The 20,958-nt window shown below is 51.8% G+C and overlaps 1 protein-coding gene across 6 annotated transcripts in view; it reads right to left on the minus strand.

Moving 5' to 3' along the window:
* Window positions 1-1,726: 1,726 nt before the first annotated feature.
* The window catches only part of DENND1B (DENN domain containing 1B), a 140,076-nt gene continuing 120,844 nt past the window's right edge, over window positions 1,727-20,958 (minus strand). For 4 of the 6 annotated variants that reach the window (XM_053659519.1, XM_053659518.1, XM_053659521.1 and 1 more), the window contains 4 exons: window positions 19,944-20,093; window positions 10,617-10,696; window positions 9,458-9,674; window positions 1,727-7,921 (listed from right to left, as the gene is read on the minus strand). In XM_053659519.1, the coding sequence (XP_053515494.1) occupies window positions 7,385-7,921; window positions 9,458-9,674; window positions 10,617-10,696; window positions 19,944-20,093 (984 nt within the window). In that variant the 3' untranslated portion in view covers window positions 1,727-7,384. The remainder of the gene's footprint in view (window positions 7,922-9,457; window positions 9,675-10,616; window positions 10,697-19,943; window positions 20,094-20,958) is intronic. The other 2 variants (XM_037150897.2, XM_037150896.2) reach the window with 1 other exon arrangement.

Below are 20,958 nucleotides of genomic sequence, written 5' to 3' on the forward strand. Positions count from 1 at the left end.
GGAAGGGGCAGCAGACCCCCAGAGAAGTGGACCTGGCTGGAGGGAAGAAGCCAAGGATGGAAGGGAGAGGGGAGGGAGATGCCAGCGATGCAAGTCCTGGGCTGGGGACATTTAACATGGTGACAAAGTTAGAAACAAACCAAAAAACGTTCAGTGTGCAAGCCGGGACACCCAAGACAGACCACGGAAGAAAGTGCATGTACTGAGGTGGGAAGCCCGACATTGGAGGCCATGTCACTCAGCTGACCTCCCACAGGCAGATACACCTTGACCCTCTCAGCCAGGCACCCAGGGTCAAATCTGGCCGGGACTGTCTGGAATAATTTAAACCCAAAGGAACTGTAAATGGCCACACTGTTCTTTCCTGCTCTGCTAACATTTTCCAAACCATTACCTGGACGGGTCAGGCAATCACTGAGCAAACCAACTACCACTTGCCTGTCATTCAGTTTAAACCTTCAAATGCGAAACAGCCCCAATGGTTAACATGGCACCTCATCCGTCGGCAACAGTGTGTAAAGAGAGAGATCGCGCTTGAAGAAAAAGTTTCACCTCTAGTTGCCTGGTAGCTGAGTATTTAAATTACCCTTCAGTCTGTGGCTCTTTTAAAAGTATGTATAATAATATGACTGTCTGAGAGCCCTTACCCGTCATCCGTGGTGAAATGACTGCCGTGTGGACTTCCTCCTGGACGCTGGCTTGCATGAGTTTGAGACAGGTGATGCTGGACCGTCACTAAGCCCAGCGCTGTTCCTCTCGGCTCTTGTGTCGCCTGTCAGTCAGGGCTGGAAGCTCCTACCAAAGCTCCGCCTTCTTGGACCCGCAGTGGCCTTCTGGACAATTCCATCCAGCACCCGCCTGAAGTGTCTGCTGGTGTCGCACTGACCACTGGAGCGTCCAGGATGAACAGGACAAGGTTCTGCTTTCAAGGGGACAGGTCCCGAGAGGGTGGACTGCCTGTGCCAGAGTGGAAACTGTATCAACGTGCACACCCGGAAATCTGCTGTTCACTGGATTTTTCCCCTCCAATTCCCAACAGAACCGCTTGGAGCACATAGACACGCACTGTGTTCAACCTGCTGGTGAGACTGGGTCTCGGGAAGGGGGTAGGTAAGTGGACAGTCACAAAACCACCTGGTGACCGTGGAGGGAGAAATTCTGCCTGAAGCTAGGGGATCTTACTAAGAAGATGTGGGTTCAAGTGAAGCTATAATTTCCAGACCTGCAGCTCCACTCCCCACCCCACCCCCACCCCGCATATCCAGGAAACTGACAGACCCACCCACCCCGGCTTCTTCACTTCTACCCTGTGCACATGGGGACGACTTTGTTCTTCCACCTTCAAACGTGCGTTTCCACAGGGGTCTTTCCCTCCCGGGTGTCCCAAAGCTCCCGGATAGAAAGGTCACCCTTCCAGTCCTGGAAGCTCTGCTCATGCACTTGACCGTGTTTCCTCCCAGGCCTCAACCCCTACAGAAGGGCCAATCAGTGCGGTTGGTGAACTTGGATAAGAGTCCTGTTCTGATACGGTCAGTGGTGCTCCATCCCCCTAACGAACGTACAGCCTAAGGAAATTAGTTGGCCGTACCTGTCGGGGAGAGTGTAGGCTGGCGTTGGCCAGGAAGCAAAGCTGAGGTGGACATGGGAAGGTCCCACCACGGGTCACCCGGAAACACCCAGGGGACACCTGCCCAGCTGTAGAAAAGAACCATCACCACGCAGAGAGTTGATCACAACCAACTTTATTCCACAACCGCGCTGTTGGGCACTTGATGGGGACATGTCGTCCATCCCACATTGACTTTTGCATATTTTAAAGGAAGTCCCCAAACAACCCTCGTGTCCGCAGTGTTCTCCCAGTAGTACTCAGCTGCAGAAATGATTCTACCGTAACCTCAGGGATGCAAGACAATGAAGCCGGTCTCAACGCCAGCGAGATTTTTACAGACACCTGCCTCCATGGCATGCAAAAGGCTCAGTCCTTTCAAAGTTACTCCTTTAAGCCAAAGAAACAAACTTCGGGGAAGTTCAACGTGGAACCTCTCATGTGCCTTTTATGCAAAAGACTGATGATGCATTGCCAAGTGGCAGGCTTCACACGCATTTCAGTTCTCTGCTGTCTTAGGCTCTAAGTACTAATCACAGCAGACTCGAGAAGCCCCGTGCTAGGTGTCCGCTTGTTCAGCGGCTCTCAGGAGACCCGAGAGGAAGCGGGGCCCTGGCCCCACGGAGGCTGACGCCACGCGCGTGGTAGGCCAGCGTGCGCAGAGCTCCCACTGTGTCCTGTCCTCGGCACCACGCCACCCACCGGCCGGCGGGTGATCTGTTCAGGCCCCTCGATGTCCCCTGCTGAGGGACACGAACAGGTGTCCTCATTGAGAGACAAAATGGCTCGGAGACAGAGAGCCCCAGAGGTTTCTTACATTAAAGAGGTAATCATTTGTGATTCTACAGATGACAAATGATTGTACGGTTTGAAATTCCTTCACTTAACTAAACACTGGTTTTAAAACAAAACACCTAGCTTTCTGGTTATACAGCATCCAGTGAACAGGACAGTTCAGTACCTTAATCTTTTTTTTTTTTTGGTGTGTTTACATATTGCATCCAGAGCTACTGATTTTTCCACAGTGCTTTCCTGCCTGATTCAAGTATCACAGAAGTAGGAACCTATAGAAGCTATAAGGTTAAACAAACTGTACATTATACAAAAATCAACTTCATTTACAGAGTCGAGGGTGTGGCAATGCCCTGTGTCAATCATACCAAAGATTCATCCCAAAGGCTACTCCGGTCTGTGATGGGCACCTGACCTTGGTGAGACTCGGAACTTGTTACATGGAATCAGCTCGTTGCACTATATACAGACGTCTCCTTTAAAGTAACAATATTAACACTAATCTAAGGTTCAGGATTTTCTTATTGCATATTTATTGTTGCTGAGGCAGTTAGTTATAATGCAGTATCCATAATCATTTTAAATAAACAAAAACATTTCTCCTATCCACAATACGAAGACAATTTTTTTCTAAAACCACCTAGAACATTGCTACATACAGTTTAACACAAATACTGAAAAGCATGACCTTAAGGCATCTGCCGGAGAAGCAGGTGTACATCTTCATCTGAACTATGTCACCAAGGAACAAGTATTGCACAAAATCCTATTATTTTCCAAATAAAATATGCTTCTGTCTGAATATACAGAACTCCCTATCTTAACCAAACGGAAACAAGAACTGGTTTGGGCCCGACCACTATGCCTCTTAAAGACACTTCAAGAAACAGACACCGAGAAACGACGGGGCCGGACAGAGCCGGATAGAGCCGGACAGAGCCCGGAAGACCCAGTCCCCCCACGGCGAAGCGTCTTGGAGAAACCAGACTTCAGTATTCACTTGTCTGACATTCTTAAACTTCTATTCTGGTTCCCAAACATCCTCCCAGAATCAAAGTCTCATGCTAAACAAAAATGGAACTCGCGTCAGAAAATTTATTCACGAAAATAGTTTTTTTTTCCTGAAAATGTAGCTTTTCTAAGAAAGGAGGAAGCTCTCCCAACGTTGAGAGTATTCACAGTGCTCTCCTCTTGGACAGGAGCCTGCTTCTTTGCCTTATTTAGGAGACAGCTCACTCATCAGCATCCTGAATCCTATCATCAGGGTATTATCAGCACAAAATGACAGCACCGTCCCACCCAGTTTTCCTTCAAAAGGGAGGGGACCCACTACAGAGAATGCTGTCACCCAGAGGCAGTGGACTGCCACACCCCCTCTTTGGCCCCCACTCGAGGGAAGGAGCCCCTCCAAGAGGGGCTGAGCCCCAGCCCAGCCCCCAGCCCCCTGCAGCCTGGTTTGGGGACAGAGCGGAAGGGCAGGCGAGTCACCAAACAGGGCACGCGTTTTCTGTCCACGAGTCTGGCCTTCACAAGTAGGTTTCTTAGCAGCATTAATTAGACACTTCATGTAATTATACAGACAGCCGACGAACTTACAAATGGCACTGTGGTTCTGAACTCAGGGCTCGTTTTAGATAAAGCAGCTTCAGAAGACTGTTTTGGTAGTAGAACCTTGGGTTAATAATGTCTAAGCAGGATTTACTTTTATTATTATTATTGTCATTATTATTATTATTACTACTACTACTGATATTTACAATTCCTTTTCCTCTTAACGGGTTCCTTCACAGTGGGAACACGTCAAGTATTTTATTTTCCTACATCCTCAATGGCTGTACCTTGCCTGTGACCAGTGCGAGGAGTCAATAAATAAATGAGTCACTACTTGTTAATCGAAGAGTAACCATGCAATAGTTGGGCACCTTTCTAGGCCGAGCTGGGGGACGTAAACTTTGGAACACGCTACTTAACATCGCCTTCACCTTACACAGCAACGGCCCCTACAGTCACAGGCTCCTCTTGCATCCCCTGAAATACCAGGGGCGCGGCACCTGAGGGTGAAGGATGAACGCAAGGGTGGGCCTCAGGGAGGGCCGAGGGCCACGAGAAGGCCACCGCGTGCCAGAGCCGAAGGTCTCACTCCTTCATGTAAGTCTGCTGCAGAACAGGTGTGATTTCTTCGGGGAAAGAAATCCCAGCAGCCCGGGAATTGGCAAATGTTTGGTCTGGTGGAAGCAGGAGCCTCGGAGGAAAGAGCCCTTTGGTGGGTCCCAGGTCGGACCCGGGCCTCACTCACCGCTCTCTCCCTCCGCCCACCAGACCACCGACCGGGAAGCTACTCTCCGAGCAGGTTTGCAGTGCTCAGCATTTTAATGGCTGGAAATACTAATACTTGCGACTCGTCTTCTGGACTTTCTCCAAGAACCTGTAGAGTTTCTGGGTTTGCTCTTGTTTTTTTTTTACAGTGGAATATAACAGCTGACGTTGTGTGTGAAATAAGGCACAGATCCAGTCTAAAACACCTGGGCAGAGATGTCCCTCGTGAGCGGCTGAGCCTCCTGGAAACAACACGGGGCTTCCGGTGCCCCGCCGGGAGAGGGAAGGGGAGCACAGACCCGGGGCCCCTGAGGCTGTGGCGCTGAAACCGCCCCCAAGCTCGCCATGCTGCACTTGCGACTGTCTCAGTCTTCAGACCCTGAATTCTGGGGGGGAAAGATGCTCCCCATTCCGTGCTTCACAGGGAAACGCCACTTTCTGCTCCTTCTAGAACCACGGAGGGGCATCTGCCAGGCGGGCAGCACCCACACTGACCTTGTCTCCTTCCCCCTGAAAGCAGCTCTTCTGATAAACGGACTTCTCAATTACATCCTTCAATTAAGAATCCAGATGGAATTTTGTGATAGGCATACAAAAGCAAAATTTGACCAGAACCTCCGTCTTACTTTGGTGCTGTGAAAAATAAGACACACTTTTGTCCTCCGCACAGAGAGAGTTTCCTTCTTAGAGAGAAAAGACGACTTGTCTTCCTTTAGAAAAATGAGCGATTGTCCCAAATAAAAACATATCCTTGTAGAGTTTGGAATGTAGTTTAAAAAAGAAAACCCTTGGTCATTTTCTTGAAAGTGTTTAAAGATGGACCTGAATAAATATTTTTAGACACTGTTTCTAACAGCCCCATCTGAGGTTTTTCTACCTAAAAGTTAGCTTCTTTCAGTCCACGTCGAAGAGCCATCCTGTGGGGCCTCGGGCGGCTTCCCAAACACCTGTTCCACAGTGACAGTTGGAAAACCAGTCGTGGTGGGACGTATGGAGCACCCAGAGTGAAGGCACCGGTAACAATCAGCCGGAACCTCACTGGGTCCGTCGTTGCCCGTCCAGCCCCTCCTGACACCACCGATTCACGATTCCTAGGCGATCCCTGCGACTTTCCAAGCTTAGCGGTGAACCTGAGGACAAAGAGACAAATCTCCCGGGCAAACTGCAAACAAGTGATGGGACCCACCGTCCTGAAGAAGAGGAAACTGCGCACCTTCCTTCCAAGACTACAGTACTCGAGGCGGGGCCGGGGCGGGGTGCACAGGGACTTCGTAACGGAGGAACCTGCCAAGCACGACCTCAGCCAGGGATCAAGGTCAACATCAGCAATCACACACTGCATGGACGGGACATGCCCTCTGGGTGACATGACGAAAGTACCTCTGTCCCTCGGGGATCTTCCTCCCTGGAACCCACGGTCCCAGTGTGATCACAAGAAAAATACCCAACAAGGGACCACAGGGGCCTCCAGCCATCGCTCTGACTGGCACGCTTCACAACCGCCAAGGCTGACCAGCAAGGCAAGTCCAAGTGACTATCGCAGCCAAGGCATGTCAAGGAAGAGATGACACCCGAGAGTTGTGGGGTCTCCTGGATGGGACCCTGGAACAGGCCGTAGGGGGAAATCGAGGAAATGTGAAAGCAGGGTGGGCCCTCAATACTGCCTCACCGCTTAGCACGCGCGGCAATGGAACTGGGACCTGGCCGGGGGACGGCGTGGGCGGGGCCACACGGGAGCCTGCTGGTCTCTCGTCACAGGCTTCCTGTGGGTCTGAAACTCCCCACAAATGAAGTCGATCACTTCAAAAGTGAATTTGAGATGATATAGGCAATTTTGATAATTACCGGTGGAGAGAAAAGGATTCCAAGGGTTTTTGTTGTTTTGCTTTTGTTTCTGTTTTAAATCAGGACAGTTTACGTGGCATTTGGCTTCCTGGGGGTGGACTCCAGCGAGAGCAGGGAAAACAGTGCGAGCCCCAGGCGACCCGGCGTCATTAATGTCACGCAGTCACCAGCAGGTCCCCGAGGAAAGCCGTGGACCAGCGTGCTTCCCGGAAAGCAGGGCGGCGCTGTCCGAACAAAAGTGTTCTCACGGGAACAGCAGGATGAATTCTGTCCCTGACTCAGTGACCAGAAAAGGCGGTACCTGTCTGCAGGACACGTTCACGTACCTGTGAGAACTTACAAGTAACTCCCTAAGTTATTTCAGTTTGCTTAGCACAGGCATAAGATTAAGGCAGTTAGTGGGTCAAGAGTCTCAGCATTTCAAGGGTAGCTCTGTTCAGTTTTGAAATCTTGGTCAGTTCACGCTCAACCAGACCAGCCTAGAGCGACTGGTCGTGCGCGCGGGCCGTTCACGGTCACACACTCGGTTTAAATGAAATGAACGGCGTTCAGCACCAACACTGAGCAACCACACGTCCACAGACGCGCTCCACACACACCCGGTACCTGATTTAAGGGCACAGCAGAATAGGCTTTACACTTAAAAGTTCAGTGGGCAATACATACGCCCCCGAGCGCCATGCGTTTGCTCCAAGTGCAACTCAGTTTTGGGCAGTAGCAAGGGTTGTCCTCCTGACAAATGACTGTTTACTGTCTCGACTGCAGGGAACCCTGAAGTGTCTCCCAAGAAGCTTGGGCGCAAGAGGCCGACTCTCCACTGCTGCCTTAAGCTTGGTGTCCACTTGTGTTCTCTTCCGAGACGGTTAAGTCACAGCGGAAGGGGGAGCTCACGCGACACAGAGAGCCGACCTCGCGGAGCAGCCCGAGGCCTTCCGCGGCCTCTTGGGCTTCTCTCCCTTCTTTCTCCCAAGGGACGGAAGTGGACGGGTGTCGCCCGAGGCCGGGCACCAGCGGGTCCTCCGAGGTCTGGTGTGGCACTTCCGTGTCTTCTGGTTCCTCTTCCCCGGTCGGGGACTCGGTGGGAGGCGCCCACTGGGAGTCCCGTTCTGCAGCGGGGGCCGCCTGTCCCGCCACCGCGGGCCAGCCCTCGGGGGCCGCTCGGAGCGGCTTGTCCCTGCTCTCCTCCGTCAGCATGAACAGCGACTCTGTCCGGACGCCGGAGGAGGCGCGCTTCCTGGGGGACGGGGGGAGGTGTCTGCCGTGCAGGGCGCTGTCATCTTGCCCCAGGTGCCACTCGGTTTGGTCCCCGTGTCCCCCATCGAGCAGGGCCAAATTATTCTCGCTCGGGGCGTTGGATTTATTCTGGAAAAGGAAACAACACGTTCAGAAAGTTTAAATGAAATCGTGGCATGACTTTAGCAGCTTTTTTTTACAACTTGAAATCAGTGTTGGGGTCTTCAAGGCTGGGAGGGGAAGTCCCTTCCAGGGCAGACGCGGAGCTGAGGGTGGACTCCTCACCGGCGGTGAGACGCGACCACCTGGCCCCCTCGCCCTAGGGACGGTCCCCTGCGACAGGCAGGCCACCCTGCGGTGCAGGCGGGGCTCTGCCGAAAGGGAGCCTGCTGCCCTGTGCGTGGCGGTGTGCTAGGGAACCCCCCACGGGGCTCGGTGTCGGGGGTCCTGGAAACACGAGCCACGGAGCTGCCCGCTGAGGCAGGGACGGCAGTTCTGGGTCTGGGCCCACAGGAAAGGGAACCACCAGCCTGAAGGTGCAGCGGGGGCCCCTCGCTCGCTGCGGCCACCGAGGCAGCCCACCTGTCCCCGACACACAGGCAGACAAAGAAAGCATGGCGGAGAAACGTGACCGACTGTCACTTAGCCTGACAGAGAGGGAAACTCTGCTGTGTGACAATGCGGAAAAACCTGGAATAAGTGCGAGAAGCCAGACGTGGACAACCAGGGCTGCACGGTCTGACCTGCCCGTGGAATTTGAAGGGGAGTGCTGGGGGCAGCAGGGACATGCGGGGGCCGTCGGGGTGGTGGGGCTGGGGGCGGTGCAGGAGAAACCGGGGGACACCAACCCACAGGCACGGAGTTGCAGTCACGCACGGGAACCTCTTCCGCAGGTCTGACCGTGGTGACCATGGTTGGGTAAGGACACTTAACTTGAACATCACTTAAAGGGTAAATCTAAACTGCTCTGATCTCCAAAAAAAAAACAAAAACGAAAAAGAGAAAAAGGAAATGGCCACTCCGTTAGGTGATGGACGTGCTAACACGTGTGAGCGTGGCCACCACAAGGTGAAATGCATCCAGGACCTACAAGCAGTTTTCATTTGTGAATTATTCTTCTGTGAAGCTAGAAATGAAGTGAAATGAAAAGGATTTACCAAAAATAAAACAAACCTCCACAAAAATCAAACAGGCTCCTGGGGTACTAATCAAGACCGAGCTGTGGAATTCCCGACGATCACAGTTCTGTCTTTACTGTTTTTAAAGCCCTCGGTTCAATGCCGCCGCCAACTTTTGAGGCAACACAGCACAAAATGACTTGCGCTCGTACCTTAGAAATTTTTTACGATCAAGGAAATATTGGGGGGAAAGTGGGGACATTTCACGTCTCAAAAACCCCACAGAGAAGACATCTATAAAATCAGATTGTCAGAAAAGGAGACTGGCCCCAAAAATTCCAATTCATGACCATCACTAGCAGAACTGGGTAAATAGAAGGGGGGAACCCTGGAATTTTGTTATAAGAAATACTTCTTAGTGATTAAATTTCATCATAGTGTTGAGGTCCTGACGCCTTCCTGTTAGAGGTTCAACAGTCCCACAAACTAAGACAGTGACACGGGCGCCCGTGGGCGACCACCGCCGTGCGGGCGGGGGCGCACGCACCGTGGCCTTGTAGTCGATGTTGTCCATGGACCGGAAGAAGTCCAAGCTCTTGGCGGCCGCCAGCTTCCCCTGGTCGGAGCTGTGGGTGCTCAGCGTGTCCAGGATTTCCCCCAGCAGGTCCATCTCGCCCGGGCAGGCCGTCCGCGCGTGCGCCTCCAGGGAGTCATCGCTCGCGTAGAAGTCCGCGGGCGCCTCCTCGCCGTCCTCCGAGGACAGCCTGAGGGACAGGAGAGGACACGGGACACACGCTGGCGGCTGTGCGATTGCACCCGCCGCGCGCACACAGTGCACCCCACTCCGTTAAAGCGCTATTTCCGTGGCACCACACGAAGGCGGGTGACTGGGTCCGCGGACCAGTCGCTCACGGTGACATCCTGCCCACTCACTGCTGGAAACCGTGCCGTCTGCTCCCCACTTAAACAGATGCTGAGGCCACGGCGCCTGAATCCGTGGGGAGGCAGAGGCAGGGCCTTCAGGCCGCCTGAGCCTCTGAGGTTGGGGGCTTTCGCTTGGGATACAGGAGACGGAACCCTGGCTACGGTCAAGGTCACTTCCACGATTTTTATATGGTTTTCCTTGCCCATCTTTATTCACTTAGCTTAGAGAACAATGCACATCCCCTTACACACGCAGATGTATTTAATAAGAAGAACAACGTGTGTCATTGCTGTGCACCTTAAAATTGTTAAGAAGTTAAACATACACTGTTGTTAATTCCTGTCTTATAATAAAATTCCTCTTTAACACTTTGCGTTAAGCTTTCCTCTCTGACAGCGCAGAGACTCCGGTCTCTCCCCGTCCCACCTCCGTCTGTCTCAACGGCCTGTGCAGGCCCCTGAGACGGGACCTGCCCCTTCTGGGGGAGGGCAGGGGTCTAACTTGGGGGGGGGTCTGTCTGTGCCCCTTCCACCACCTCGTACACGTTCTGTGGTTCCGACTGCTGCCCAAGGACAGGAGGGGTCAGGTCCAGCGTCCTGTCCTGTCTCAAGATTCCCCCCAGCCCAGGAGCACGGCCCCTAGTGGCGAAGGTTGGTACAAGGGTGGGATCTGATCCGCAGGGCACGCCCTGAACCGTCCCTTGCCACCCCCACCCCGCGTCTGCACGAAGCCCACCCCCCAGTTCCCCCCACTCAGGAGCGCCTCAGGACCCGGTACTGACTTGCTGGCCCGATCCGTGTCCTCGTCCTCGTCACCACATACCGAGCCGTCGAGGCTCTCACGGGGCCTCCTCATGCGTGCCTGCGGGAAGAAGGGCAACGGATTGGCGTTCGTGATAACGTGAGTCTCCCTCACAGCGTTTACAGGGACCATTTGATTTGACCAGGAAGACTTTGAAGAGCGGTCCCTATTCAGGGGGTTTGAGTGTTGCCCAATAACTTGACAAGCTGGGCAGGAAGAAGGGAGGGAATCGGAGTGGCTGGTCTCAACATTTATTTGACTGCAAAGTCATGAACCAAAACTACAGCCCAGGACTGAACCTGCATGTACACAAGCGTCAGGCCCTGGTTTAGGAGTGCGTGACCTGCCATCGATGGGACCCACATTCAAGAGAGAGGGGGAAATGGCAGCTTATGTAATGAAGCGTCCCAGCTTGTGTGAACCTGCTCGCCCCGCGTTACTGTTTCGGAGGCACCGGGACCCAGGCGCACGGCTTTCCGGGCAAATAAAGGGTGGCTCCCACCGTGCCCAGAACGTGCGACTCAGGGCAAACAGAACTGGTCACCCATCTGGAAACGGAAGTCTCTCTGGGCTATGGCTAGCAAACGCACTCAGACCGCAGACGACGCGTGTGTGTCCTTCGGGGAGGGGGACACAGAGTCCATCCCAGCACCTGTCCATCGGGGGTCTCGGGTCACAAACCCGGCAGGACTGGGAGCCTGCGGCCAAATGAGGCAGAGGCTGAACTAAACATGGCCATAGAAGAGAAGAATCATCTCAGCACGTGCAACACAAATAAAACTACAGACACCGTTTCAGACGATTTGGGGAAGGGGTGCAGACCCTCTCATTTTCCCAAGTAACAAACACAGCGGAACCCAGGCATGGTGCATGGTGTGTGTTCAGGAAAAACACGCTCCGCTTGGGTCCGGACAGAAATCTCACTGCAACGAGTGCACGCCGGGGAGTTTCTGAGCGTCAGTAAACACGTCTGTCCGTCACCCGTCTGTCACGAGTGACTGACAACCACTCCCTGGAACAGGCACCAGGGCGGGCGTGATAGGGTCTGTGCTTGGGGACAGACGATTTTCTTAAAAGAGTGACTATGAAAGAGATGAAGAGATGCGCTACAAGCAGACAACATGCTGGGGAAAAACCCGAGACAAAGAAAAAAATAAGCTGTTCTTCCAGGAAAACAAAACAAAACCTGTAAATATTTTCTCAGAGTCCTGTTAAACGGTGTGACGCCGTCCACACACCCGAAACTGAGCCGATGCCCCAGGGACGCCCGCCTCTCGCCGACTCGGTACTTGTCTTGCGCTGTTACTAGCGCTTTTCTCACTTCTGTATCATGAAATGTACATAGCTTTTCCCACAAGTGTTGACGAAAAAAGGGGGAAAGGCTGTTTTCTCTGCTTCCTGATCAGTGTGCTTATTCAACAACAGCCAGCTTTCTACAGCTTTTGGCCACAAGATGCAAGATTGTAAGTAACATTGTTTCTCACGACCTCCAGTGTTTAGGGAGCCTTAATAGATGGCAATGCCATCTCCGGGGTGTCCGCAGGGCTGACCGACGGTCTGGGTACCTGTCGGCATGTACATTTCCGTAACCCTGACCGCCCATGTGCCTGAATTTTATCATCTTGCTGGTTCTCTCATTGGCTGATGGGCAAAGTAAAATAAGGACGTTATCAGTCTACCCCCCAATATAAAATTATTCTTTAATGTGGGCAGAAGGCCCGAGCCACAGAACCATCAAACTCAGTGCCTGGTTTAGCTACAATGAGTTAGACGTTTCCTTCCTCTTCATGGGATGAGACAGTGGCCAGTGAGAATGAGCCCCCAGAGGAGACCATTCCTCCCGCAGTTCCTGCTTCGGTCACTAGATGGCAGACAGACCCCAGCAAGGCCAACGGCTGGGTAGCTTCAGACTCCAGGGGCCTTGGGGGGAAATACAGGACACAGGCAGAGGAATGGGCAAGTGTCATTTTCAGACTTCACAGAGTGAAGATGCTGGTGTGATTTTTCGAAAGCGGGCACCCTCTGCACTACTGCCCCCTTCAGAGTTGGAGTAACTGAGGGCCCCCATGTGACTCGGCAGATGCGAAGCCCAGCATGAACCCCGGAGTATGTGCCTTTTTGAGGCTTCGGCAAAAATAAAAGTGTTTGCATGAAATGATACGAGGATAGATTTAAAAGCTCTACCATGCAGAATTCTAACGGCGACACTTTAAAGATGCGTGTGGTTCGAGATCAGGAAAGAGCTTTAAAAGTGTGATGTCATTTTTGGAGGCGGGACGGGAGCACAGAGTCCGGGGACGTACCAACAAATTTTGGTGAATGTTTCCAACTTTTTACCAAGTAGGGAACTCAAAGCTTAATGAAGAAAGCGTCTTGGGCCAGATGAGAAAGTTCTCCCAGGGCAGGGACTCTAACCCAGGTGTCAGGAACTCTTGTCGTTACAATCGCATCAGATAAGCAAGTCCCCAGAAGTCTGAGAATCGGCCCGAGAAAGACTTTCTCCAAGTGGCACGTTTTAGCCTCGTTTTTAAAGCAGGTGGTCGTCACAGAATGATCTGGAGTGACAGACAATGAGGGCAAACGGCAGGGTGAAGGGACAACATGTGAGTTCACTTCTCCAAAGATACCGAAAACTGGTGCCCTGTCAGAGTCGCTGGCAGGATTCTGAAGCTAAGTGTCAGATGAGTTTGAAGTGGTCCAGGACCCGCCAAGGCCCCTGGGCCCGTCCTCCCAGGCCGAGGGGTCTCGTCCTCCCCCCGAGCATTCCTGACTTTACTGCTGGCCACCGGGGGCTCCCCTGATGCTCCCGAGAAGGGCACTGTTTCCTTTTCAGTGCATTCCTGTCTTAGCAAGTCCTTGAGACCAAGAATCCTATCTTTTAATCCACTTTGCTTCTAACTCCACTTCCATTTAGAATGCAAAAAAGCTGTGGAGGAATGTCAACTCCCTTCCCGGGGATGATAAAAGACTCAGTAATCTCAGAAACACAGCCACGGCTTTTCTCCAGCCTGGGAGGGAGCTGAATTCCGCAGGGACCAACCCCTCCGCAGAGAGTCGGCACTGACTAACAGGATCAGATTCCACTGTGTTTGCCAAGGGTGCATAACTAATGAGCAAAATATCGATTGTGGAAAATAATTACAGCTGGGTTTTATTTTGACGATTACCCCGTTCGTGCCCACAGGGTCCTGCAGAAGTAAGAGCACTGAGTGTGGCTGGCAGGGCCCGTGAACGCCTCACACGAGATGGGCGGCAGTTTGAACACGTCACCTACAATGTCATCTGGTGCGTGAGGGTGAGATTGTTCTGATACAGATTTACGGGCTGATGATTTTGCAATCAAAGATTTTTATGCAATAAAACAGGGCTGTTATGTGTGCTGGACCCTGTATAATAACCATAAATGTGTGTGCGGAGAGAGTCTTAAATAGTGTATTGAATCCAGCAAGAATCTTAACAGAAACTGCCCTCGCACGTTGGTTTCGAGCGTTATCTCACTGAATGTCAGAGACATTCACGAAGGCAGAGAGGAAACAGACTAGTGGGGAAAGACCAGTGTCACACTTCAATGTTAAAAAAAATTAACAACGTAAATGGGTGTGAGGGCACAGGCTCACTCCCAGTCTTCACACGCTATTCTGATATTTCTGCTCTGCGCCAGGCAGCGCGGCAACGTGTAGGAGACGGCGGTCCGGTTCCAGCCATCATAAGAGGCTGGCAGCTGTGTATCTATTGACCCTCCTGGCAATGTCTCTGTCTTCAGGGACCATGAGGCGGCAGCAGCAACGTCACAAAGAAAACACATGCAATTCCTTTCATCCACACCAACACTGCTCTCTGACCAAACTTAAAAGCAGGTCCATACACAGAACATGAAGACAGAGCATCATTTCGGCACCCAAGGATGTCTGGGAGAAGCGTAAGAATTTGTCTGTGAACACTGGGCACTTCTGGAATACAGACCTGCTTGCCAGGTCACCCAAAGCCCCTAGAATAATTAGAGTTAACGGGGAAAGTCTCCTGAGGTGAAACAAAATAGCAAGGAAAAGCTGTAGTGACGGGACTACTGATGTAAAGTCGGGAACGGCAACATCCATTGTATTTACTAAATGGAAAAACCGAGAGCCTCTGGTTTTGTTTCAAGACTTTGCAATAAAGGACACGGCCATTTGTGGTCATAAATCCGAAGAATAAAACCATAACACTGAAAAGGCACATTTCAACCTAAAAATACCTCACAACATACACTGAACATGTTCCCATAAGCAAGACTGTCTTCTGTTACGTCTTTTAAATACGCCAAATATTATTCAGCTGAGCTAAACACTTTAAAATTGAAGCCGGCCACTGACTAAAAGGAGCAGGTTTCAAATTCTTTCTTTGAAAGAATAATGTCCTTGGACAATTTTGTGACAACATAAATGCCTCAATGTGCACTCCATTGCGTTTCTGAAAGGTAAATGTTACTGTTAGGAATTTTGTCTGGTGTGATGATCGTCCTTCAAGGGCAGAAGTAGGGTGCAGCGTCCACTAGAGGGCGCCCTTGCACTCCGTAACAGAATTTGGGGGGCTGGGGCTGAGGGGCACAGACTGACCTATAATCAGTATTTGACGTTTTGGAAATTAATATTATTTCAACAAAATAAAAAGAAAAAAATAACTTCCTTTAAAATGACCAATATGGTACCCATATTTTTGAAGCAGGGTTTAAAAGATGAATTTTAAAAATCAGTGGCATTAGTATAAATTAGGCTAAATATATATATACCACAGGAAAGAGTGAAATTCGAACAGACTGAGAAAATGTGTTTGCATTTAGGCAGCGTTCCCTGTGGGTATCTTTACATGGAAACATATTCACTTAGGACATGAAAAATATTTATCATGTCTAACTTTCCAATAAATTTCCTTACTACTTTAATTCAACATTTTAGCTTGATCATCATAATAGTATTCTCAATTCTGAGTCAAATGGCTAAAAAATTTTTACTGGGCTTGTTTGTTTATCATGCTTTGATGAAACTGGTTTTTATTATTTTGCACAATCTACTGCAAGTCTCCTTTTCCAGTTACCTGGGGCATCTCCTTCACACACACAGCCCCTCCCACCGCTCACCTGGCGCTTTCTCACCCTGACTCGCGGTCACCTTTTCTGGGTCTGAAGGAGCCACTGGCCACCTCCCTCCGCCAGCCAATCACCACGCCATCTCTTTCTTGACCAATACAGCAAAGCTACGCAACGCACTGTGTTTGCTCGAAGAGCCCAAGTGGGTCGCTTTCCAAAGGCTGTTGTGTTGCCTGAGCAAGAAGCACCATCTTTAATTACATTCGTTTCATTCCCAGAGTCCACTGACGTGCCCCTCTGGGGAGTGCGTCGTAATGACCAAGCGCCGGCCACGCCCCTGCATGCCGTGCTTTGGACGGGATCATTTAGAGAGTCCAAGTTTTTGTCGTTTTATCCTTCGTTTCACAAGGAATTGCATTTCATTTGGAGCGTTTTAAAATACCAAGGGCATCATGTGATTGCTTATGTTTTTAAAAGCTTTGGGATTTCTGGTCCGTTTCCGTGGGACCAGAATGCGGCTTTGAGAAGCCTGACTCGCGAGTCTTCACGTAGCAGAAAGGATACGCAACTTCTGAGCACATTCTTCCGACACGAAATGACGTCCCTCATCAATTATAAAATGGGCTTGCTGCTGCTGTGCTCTAGTGCACCGATCCATTAGCGTGATTTATAAACCAATAAATACACGGGACTCAAAAAGATAGCAAAGGTCCCTTTGAAGTGCACACATCCCCTTATATAATGGGTAAAAAATGAAACATTGCGTAGCTGGTATTTCATAGGGCAGACACATCTTCCCTGTTCATGCACCCAAAGATAACTGTTCCTATCTCAAGCTGTTAGTCTCTCTGTGAATATACTTAAAAATAGAATAAATGGCCGTGAGTTTAATGGCACTTGGTGTCATTAGCAGAAAACATGGCCATTAGACATATTTCTATCTGTAAACACTATGGCTGGGGGCAAGTCTTGACTACCTTCCAAGCGGAAAAATAACCTTTCATGCATATTTTTCAGGCAGCTTTGGTACAATCTGACCTGGGTATGTGGGAAATACTTCTGAGTGGAGTGGGACCTGGCCCAGACGTGAAGGAGTTAAGAGGGCTGTGTGCCAGGGTTTTCCTCGGACTCCACAACAAAGCACCCTTCCCCGCAGCCGCCACTAGACCGGGCGTGGTGCTGGGCCTGCTCCGGGCCATCCATCTGTTCATGTTGACGTGGGGTCCAGCCAGGCTGCGGCGGTCCCCCGGTCTGGCTGCTGTGTGTGCGCAATGTGTGTGTGTGCGAGAAGCAGGCACACGCACATTGTTATCAGACTGAGGACGGTCAACGAGATCAGAAATGGAGCAGCATCTTGAGACTCACAGAAATCTGACCCGTTATTTCAGGGAACTTCTCAACCTTAGGAAAGGCCACTAAATTTCTCCCAATGCAGACTCGTTCAAAACACCACCGCAGAGGACAGACAGACTTGGTCTAAACGCTGCTCCCGGAGCCGGCAGCGCTTTGCTCGGACAGGACCCGGAAGAGGGGAGGTGAGTGTGCAGGCAAGATGAAGGCGCTCTGCAGCTGGGATCCTCCCCGGCCCCCGGCCCTGTTCCCTGTAACACCCGGGACGCGCTCCCTGGGGCCCTGTTAGGCTGCCCGGCGGCTGCCCCTGCCTCTTCCACAAAGAGGAAAAGGGCCCGGATGTACAAATGGGAAGCCTAATTGGGCATTCTTCCAGGCTGCGCCCTTGACATTTACTTAAGCCTCATCCACAAAGTGGGGAAGAGCCGTACTAATTAGCGGGCCGACACACGTCACGACCGTTGGCTGGTGAGTGGAGACTCACAGTCGGCTCCAGAGAGCAGCTCAGCCTGCAAGCAACCTGCGGCTGCGGCATCCGGTCTTTTCGGCAGGACTCGGGATGGGACACCTGCTTTTCTCTCTCTCAGATGCGTTCTTGGCATATAAAGGACCACGGTCTCATTTATCTCTTTCGCAAACCAGATGAAAATAAAGGGTTGCATTTGCACAAAGCTGGCTGGACAGTGAACATGTAAAGCTCGTGAGGTCACTGAGGTCAAGTTCCCACATGGACAGGCACACGGGGTGAGTCGAGTCCACGCTCTGCGTTTCGGGAGTTTTTCTGACAGTGAAATAACACGCTTGGGGTCTAACAAACCCAGACATTTCTTGGTACGAGAACTGTATATTCCTTTTCAAACCATAAGCTGGGATCTTAAAGTCATTCCCGCTGCACTGGAAACAGACGACATCGGGGTCCCTGCTGTTTTGGTGACCGGAGGAGTGCCGCAAGCCAGGAGGCAGCTGCTCAGAGAAGCCAGGTGCCGCGCTGCCCCGCACGCGTGAGGCCTGCGTCTGCATGTGCAGGGAGAGCTGCCGCGTGAGGGGCCGGGGCGTGGCAGGCAGGCACCTCGTGTGCCCGTGTGTTACCGGTCTACCTGCGCCTGCCAGGGCATGACAGACACCTTTATCCCAGTTCACACGGGCAGGAGGGAAGGCTCAGGGTGCTGGGCTTTGCTCAGTGCCCGGTGCCAGGACCTTTTTCACAGTCCGGTCGGTCTAGCTGTGAACTCCACACCCTTGCCTCTAACTGCCCCCCCCCCCCCGCCGCACCCAAGGCCAAGGCCGGAGAGCAGAGTCTGCCCTCCAACCAAACCCCACTGTCTGTTTATGACCCGCAGGGAGGCCACACAGGTCTGAGCCCTCTGCTTCCCTGTCTCGAAGTCGGCCCCGTGGGGGTGATGGTGCCTGCACCGGTGGACGGCTGGGGATTCTACATGAATCATGAGATGCGCACACCCCCCCAGCTTCCCTGTTCCTCCAGCAACAGCCCCTCCTCCTGCTTCCCGAGGCTGCTCCCCTGAACGTGGGCCTTATTTCAACCCTACAGAATCCAGGCGTGCAAAGTAGCAGCGACAACATCAAAAATTATCCGGATCGCCAAAGCCGGCGGGTCCCATGGAATCTCGCCTTCCGGTAAGGACGTGGACACATGGCCAGTCTTGTTGGGGAGTCCAGTCACTGGGATGACCCAGCAGCAGGTGGGGCAGAATGCGGTCCTTCCCCACGCAGACCCCCCGGCAGCCAGTGCTAACGCGAGGGCCTGAAGCCCCTGGTGCTCAGTGGGCTTCCCAGGAGAGTGTGGTCCAAGGCAGAGCGGCTGAGTTCAAGTGCCATGTGAACGCACACACCGCAGCCAGGAAATGAGGCCTGGGCATCGTAGACGGTAGAGAAAAGACCACTCGAAGAGAGGCAACCTCTCCACCCGCCCCCGAGAGTGACCCCGCCTCTAGCAAGTACCCCCCCCAAGGGCCCACAGTGCTTGTGCACCTGCTGAACCACTTTTTAGAAAGAAATCTTGTGCTTTATGGTTCATAGGAGTGGGCTCTCCTCTCCTCTGTGGCCATGAATCCGGGGAATAGATCTTAGCTCCTTACGAGCCTTATCTCCTCTCTGCCTTGATCTAAATTAAATGAACTTTAATCTTTTTTTCTATGATTCTTTATAAGGTGCTTATTTGGGAAAAAAAGGTAGGCCATGAATGAATAAATAAGCCTTAATGTCTCCAATGTACTTTACTGACATCTAGATTCTGCCTTTAACTACCTCTAACCACCCCCAGAAATGCTTACATATTTCATTAAACATCTTAATGAGCTCAGACCTCAATCTGACTACACCTGGAGTGGCAGGTGCAGAAAGGGCACGTTTTCTTCACGTACAGACCTGTTCCCCGCGGTAAACGCACCCTCAGACACGTCCTCAGGACGCACAGTCGGACACGCGGAGCTACGGCCGTGAGCATGTCCTGCTTTAGGACAATATTTTAAGAAGCATCGGCATGCAAGCAGAGTTTTTAAATATTCGTAGCAAACAAAATCTGTGTCTCTGGAACAAGATAGGTATTTATAACTTCATACTCTAGTTTCTACAGATGATTTCAGTGGTCGAAGCCCTCTGTGTTTACAAGTCTCACTTGACCTGTGTCGGTGACCCCACGGCGAACTGTCCCCAGCTCACGGGAGTGTGGTCACTGTGAGGACGTCAGGAAGCCCGGGGACCTGCTGCCGGGATGTCTGTCCCCCTGCCCCTGAGGCTGCCCAGGGGCGACCCGCTCATCTCCTTCACCGTGACTGCAGGCCTGCGTGGGATGCAGTGGGGCGGTACCGGGCCGCGCCTGTGCCCGGAGAGTCCCTGGGATCAGGGCTGGGCCGAGAGGGCGGGGCGCTGTACCTGGGTGAGCCTGCGCTTCTCCGGGTTCGCCGCCTTCTCGCCGTGTAGCGTGTAGACCGGCGTGTACTGCACGCCCCAGCCGGAGCAGGTCCCGAAACCGTCCTCGCTCTCCTGCCGGCGAGGGAACACGCGAGCACTCGCTTTAGAGTCCTGCTCGGACGACCACGAAGGTTCTTTAGTGGGTCAGCACCGTGGCCGACACGGATGCAGATGACCGCACAGCACGTGGGGGGGGCGTGAAGATCCCGTTTAGCAGAACAGGCCTTCCCGCATTTTTCTATGTTATGAGTTAATAATTTCCAAAACAATCCCTACTTTGAATAATTTAAGTAAAAGTCCTATGAAGAACATTTATTCTCTATCACTGCAAGAAAGTGTTCACTAGTATTGTTTTCTCCAAAGGTTAAATTTCAAAACATAACTGATAAAATGTGCCAAGATGTAATGTAAACAAACCAAATGCATAAATATTCATAGGCATGCAATATTCATAGATTCAAATACACACCCTCAAGCACAAATGTTTATAAATGAAACCTGCTTGGTTTAACCCTGGCCAGGGTGGCTCAGTTGGTTGGCATGTCACACCGTGACTGGCAGGTCGAGGGTTCCATTCCCGGCCAGGGTAGGGTGTCTGGGTTGCAGGTGTGGTCCCCGGTGAGGGTGTGTGGGAGGCAGCGGAGCAATGTTTTGGTCTCGCATTGATTTCTCCCTCCCTCCCTCCCTCCCTCCCTCTCTAAAGTCAATAAGCATGTCCTCAGGATAAAAAAATAAATTAAATAAAAAATAAAAACGTGGTTAAAGTAGCTGCTATTGGAAAAGTCCTATAAAAGCAAATGATGGCACACACAGTGTAATTCTGCACCAAAAATCATCTTAAAAAAAAAACCACTATCCGCCTGAAGCAGGACTTTCGACCGTGACGCCACGGCGGTCAGCCTGGTGGGGACCAGCTCCTGATAAAGCACCTTTCAGGGTCCTGGTCGCTCGGAGATGAACTAAGCGAATGAGCGCC

The sequence above is a fragment of the Artibeus jamaicensis genome, unplaced genomic scaffold, assembly GCF_021234435.1.
Source record: "Artibeus jamaicensis isolate MK-2021 breed Jamaican fruit bat unplaced genomic scaffold, CSHL_Jam_final scaffold_754, whole genome shotgun sequence".
NCBI lineage: Eukaryota > Metazoa > Chordata > Mammalia > Chiroptera > Phyllostomidae > Artibeus > Artibeus jamaicensis.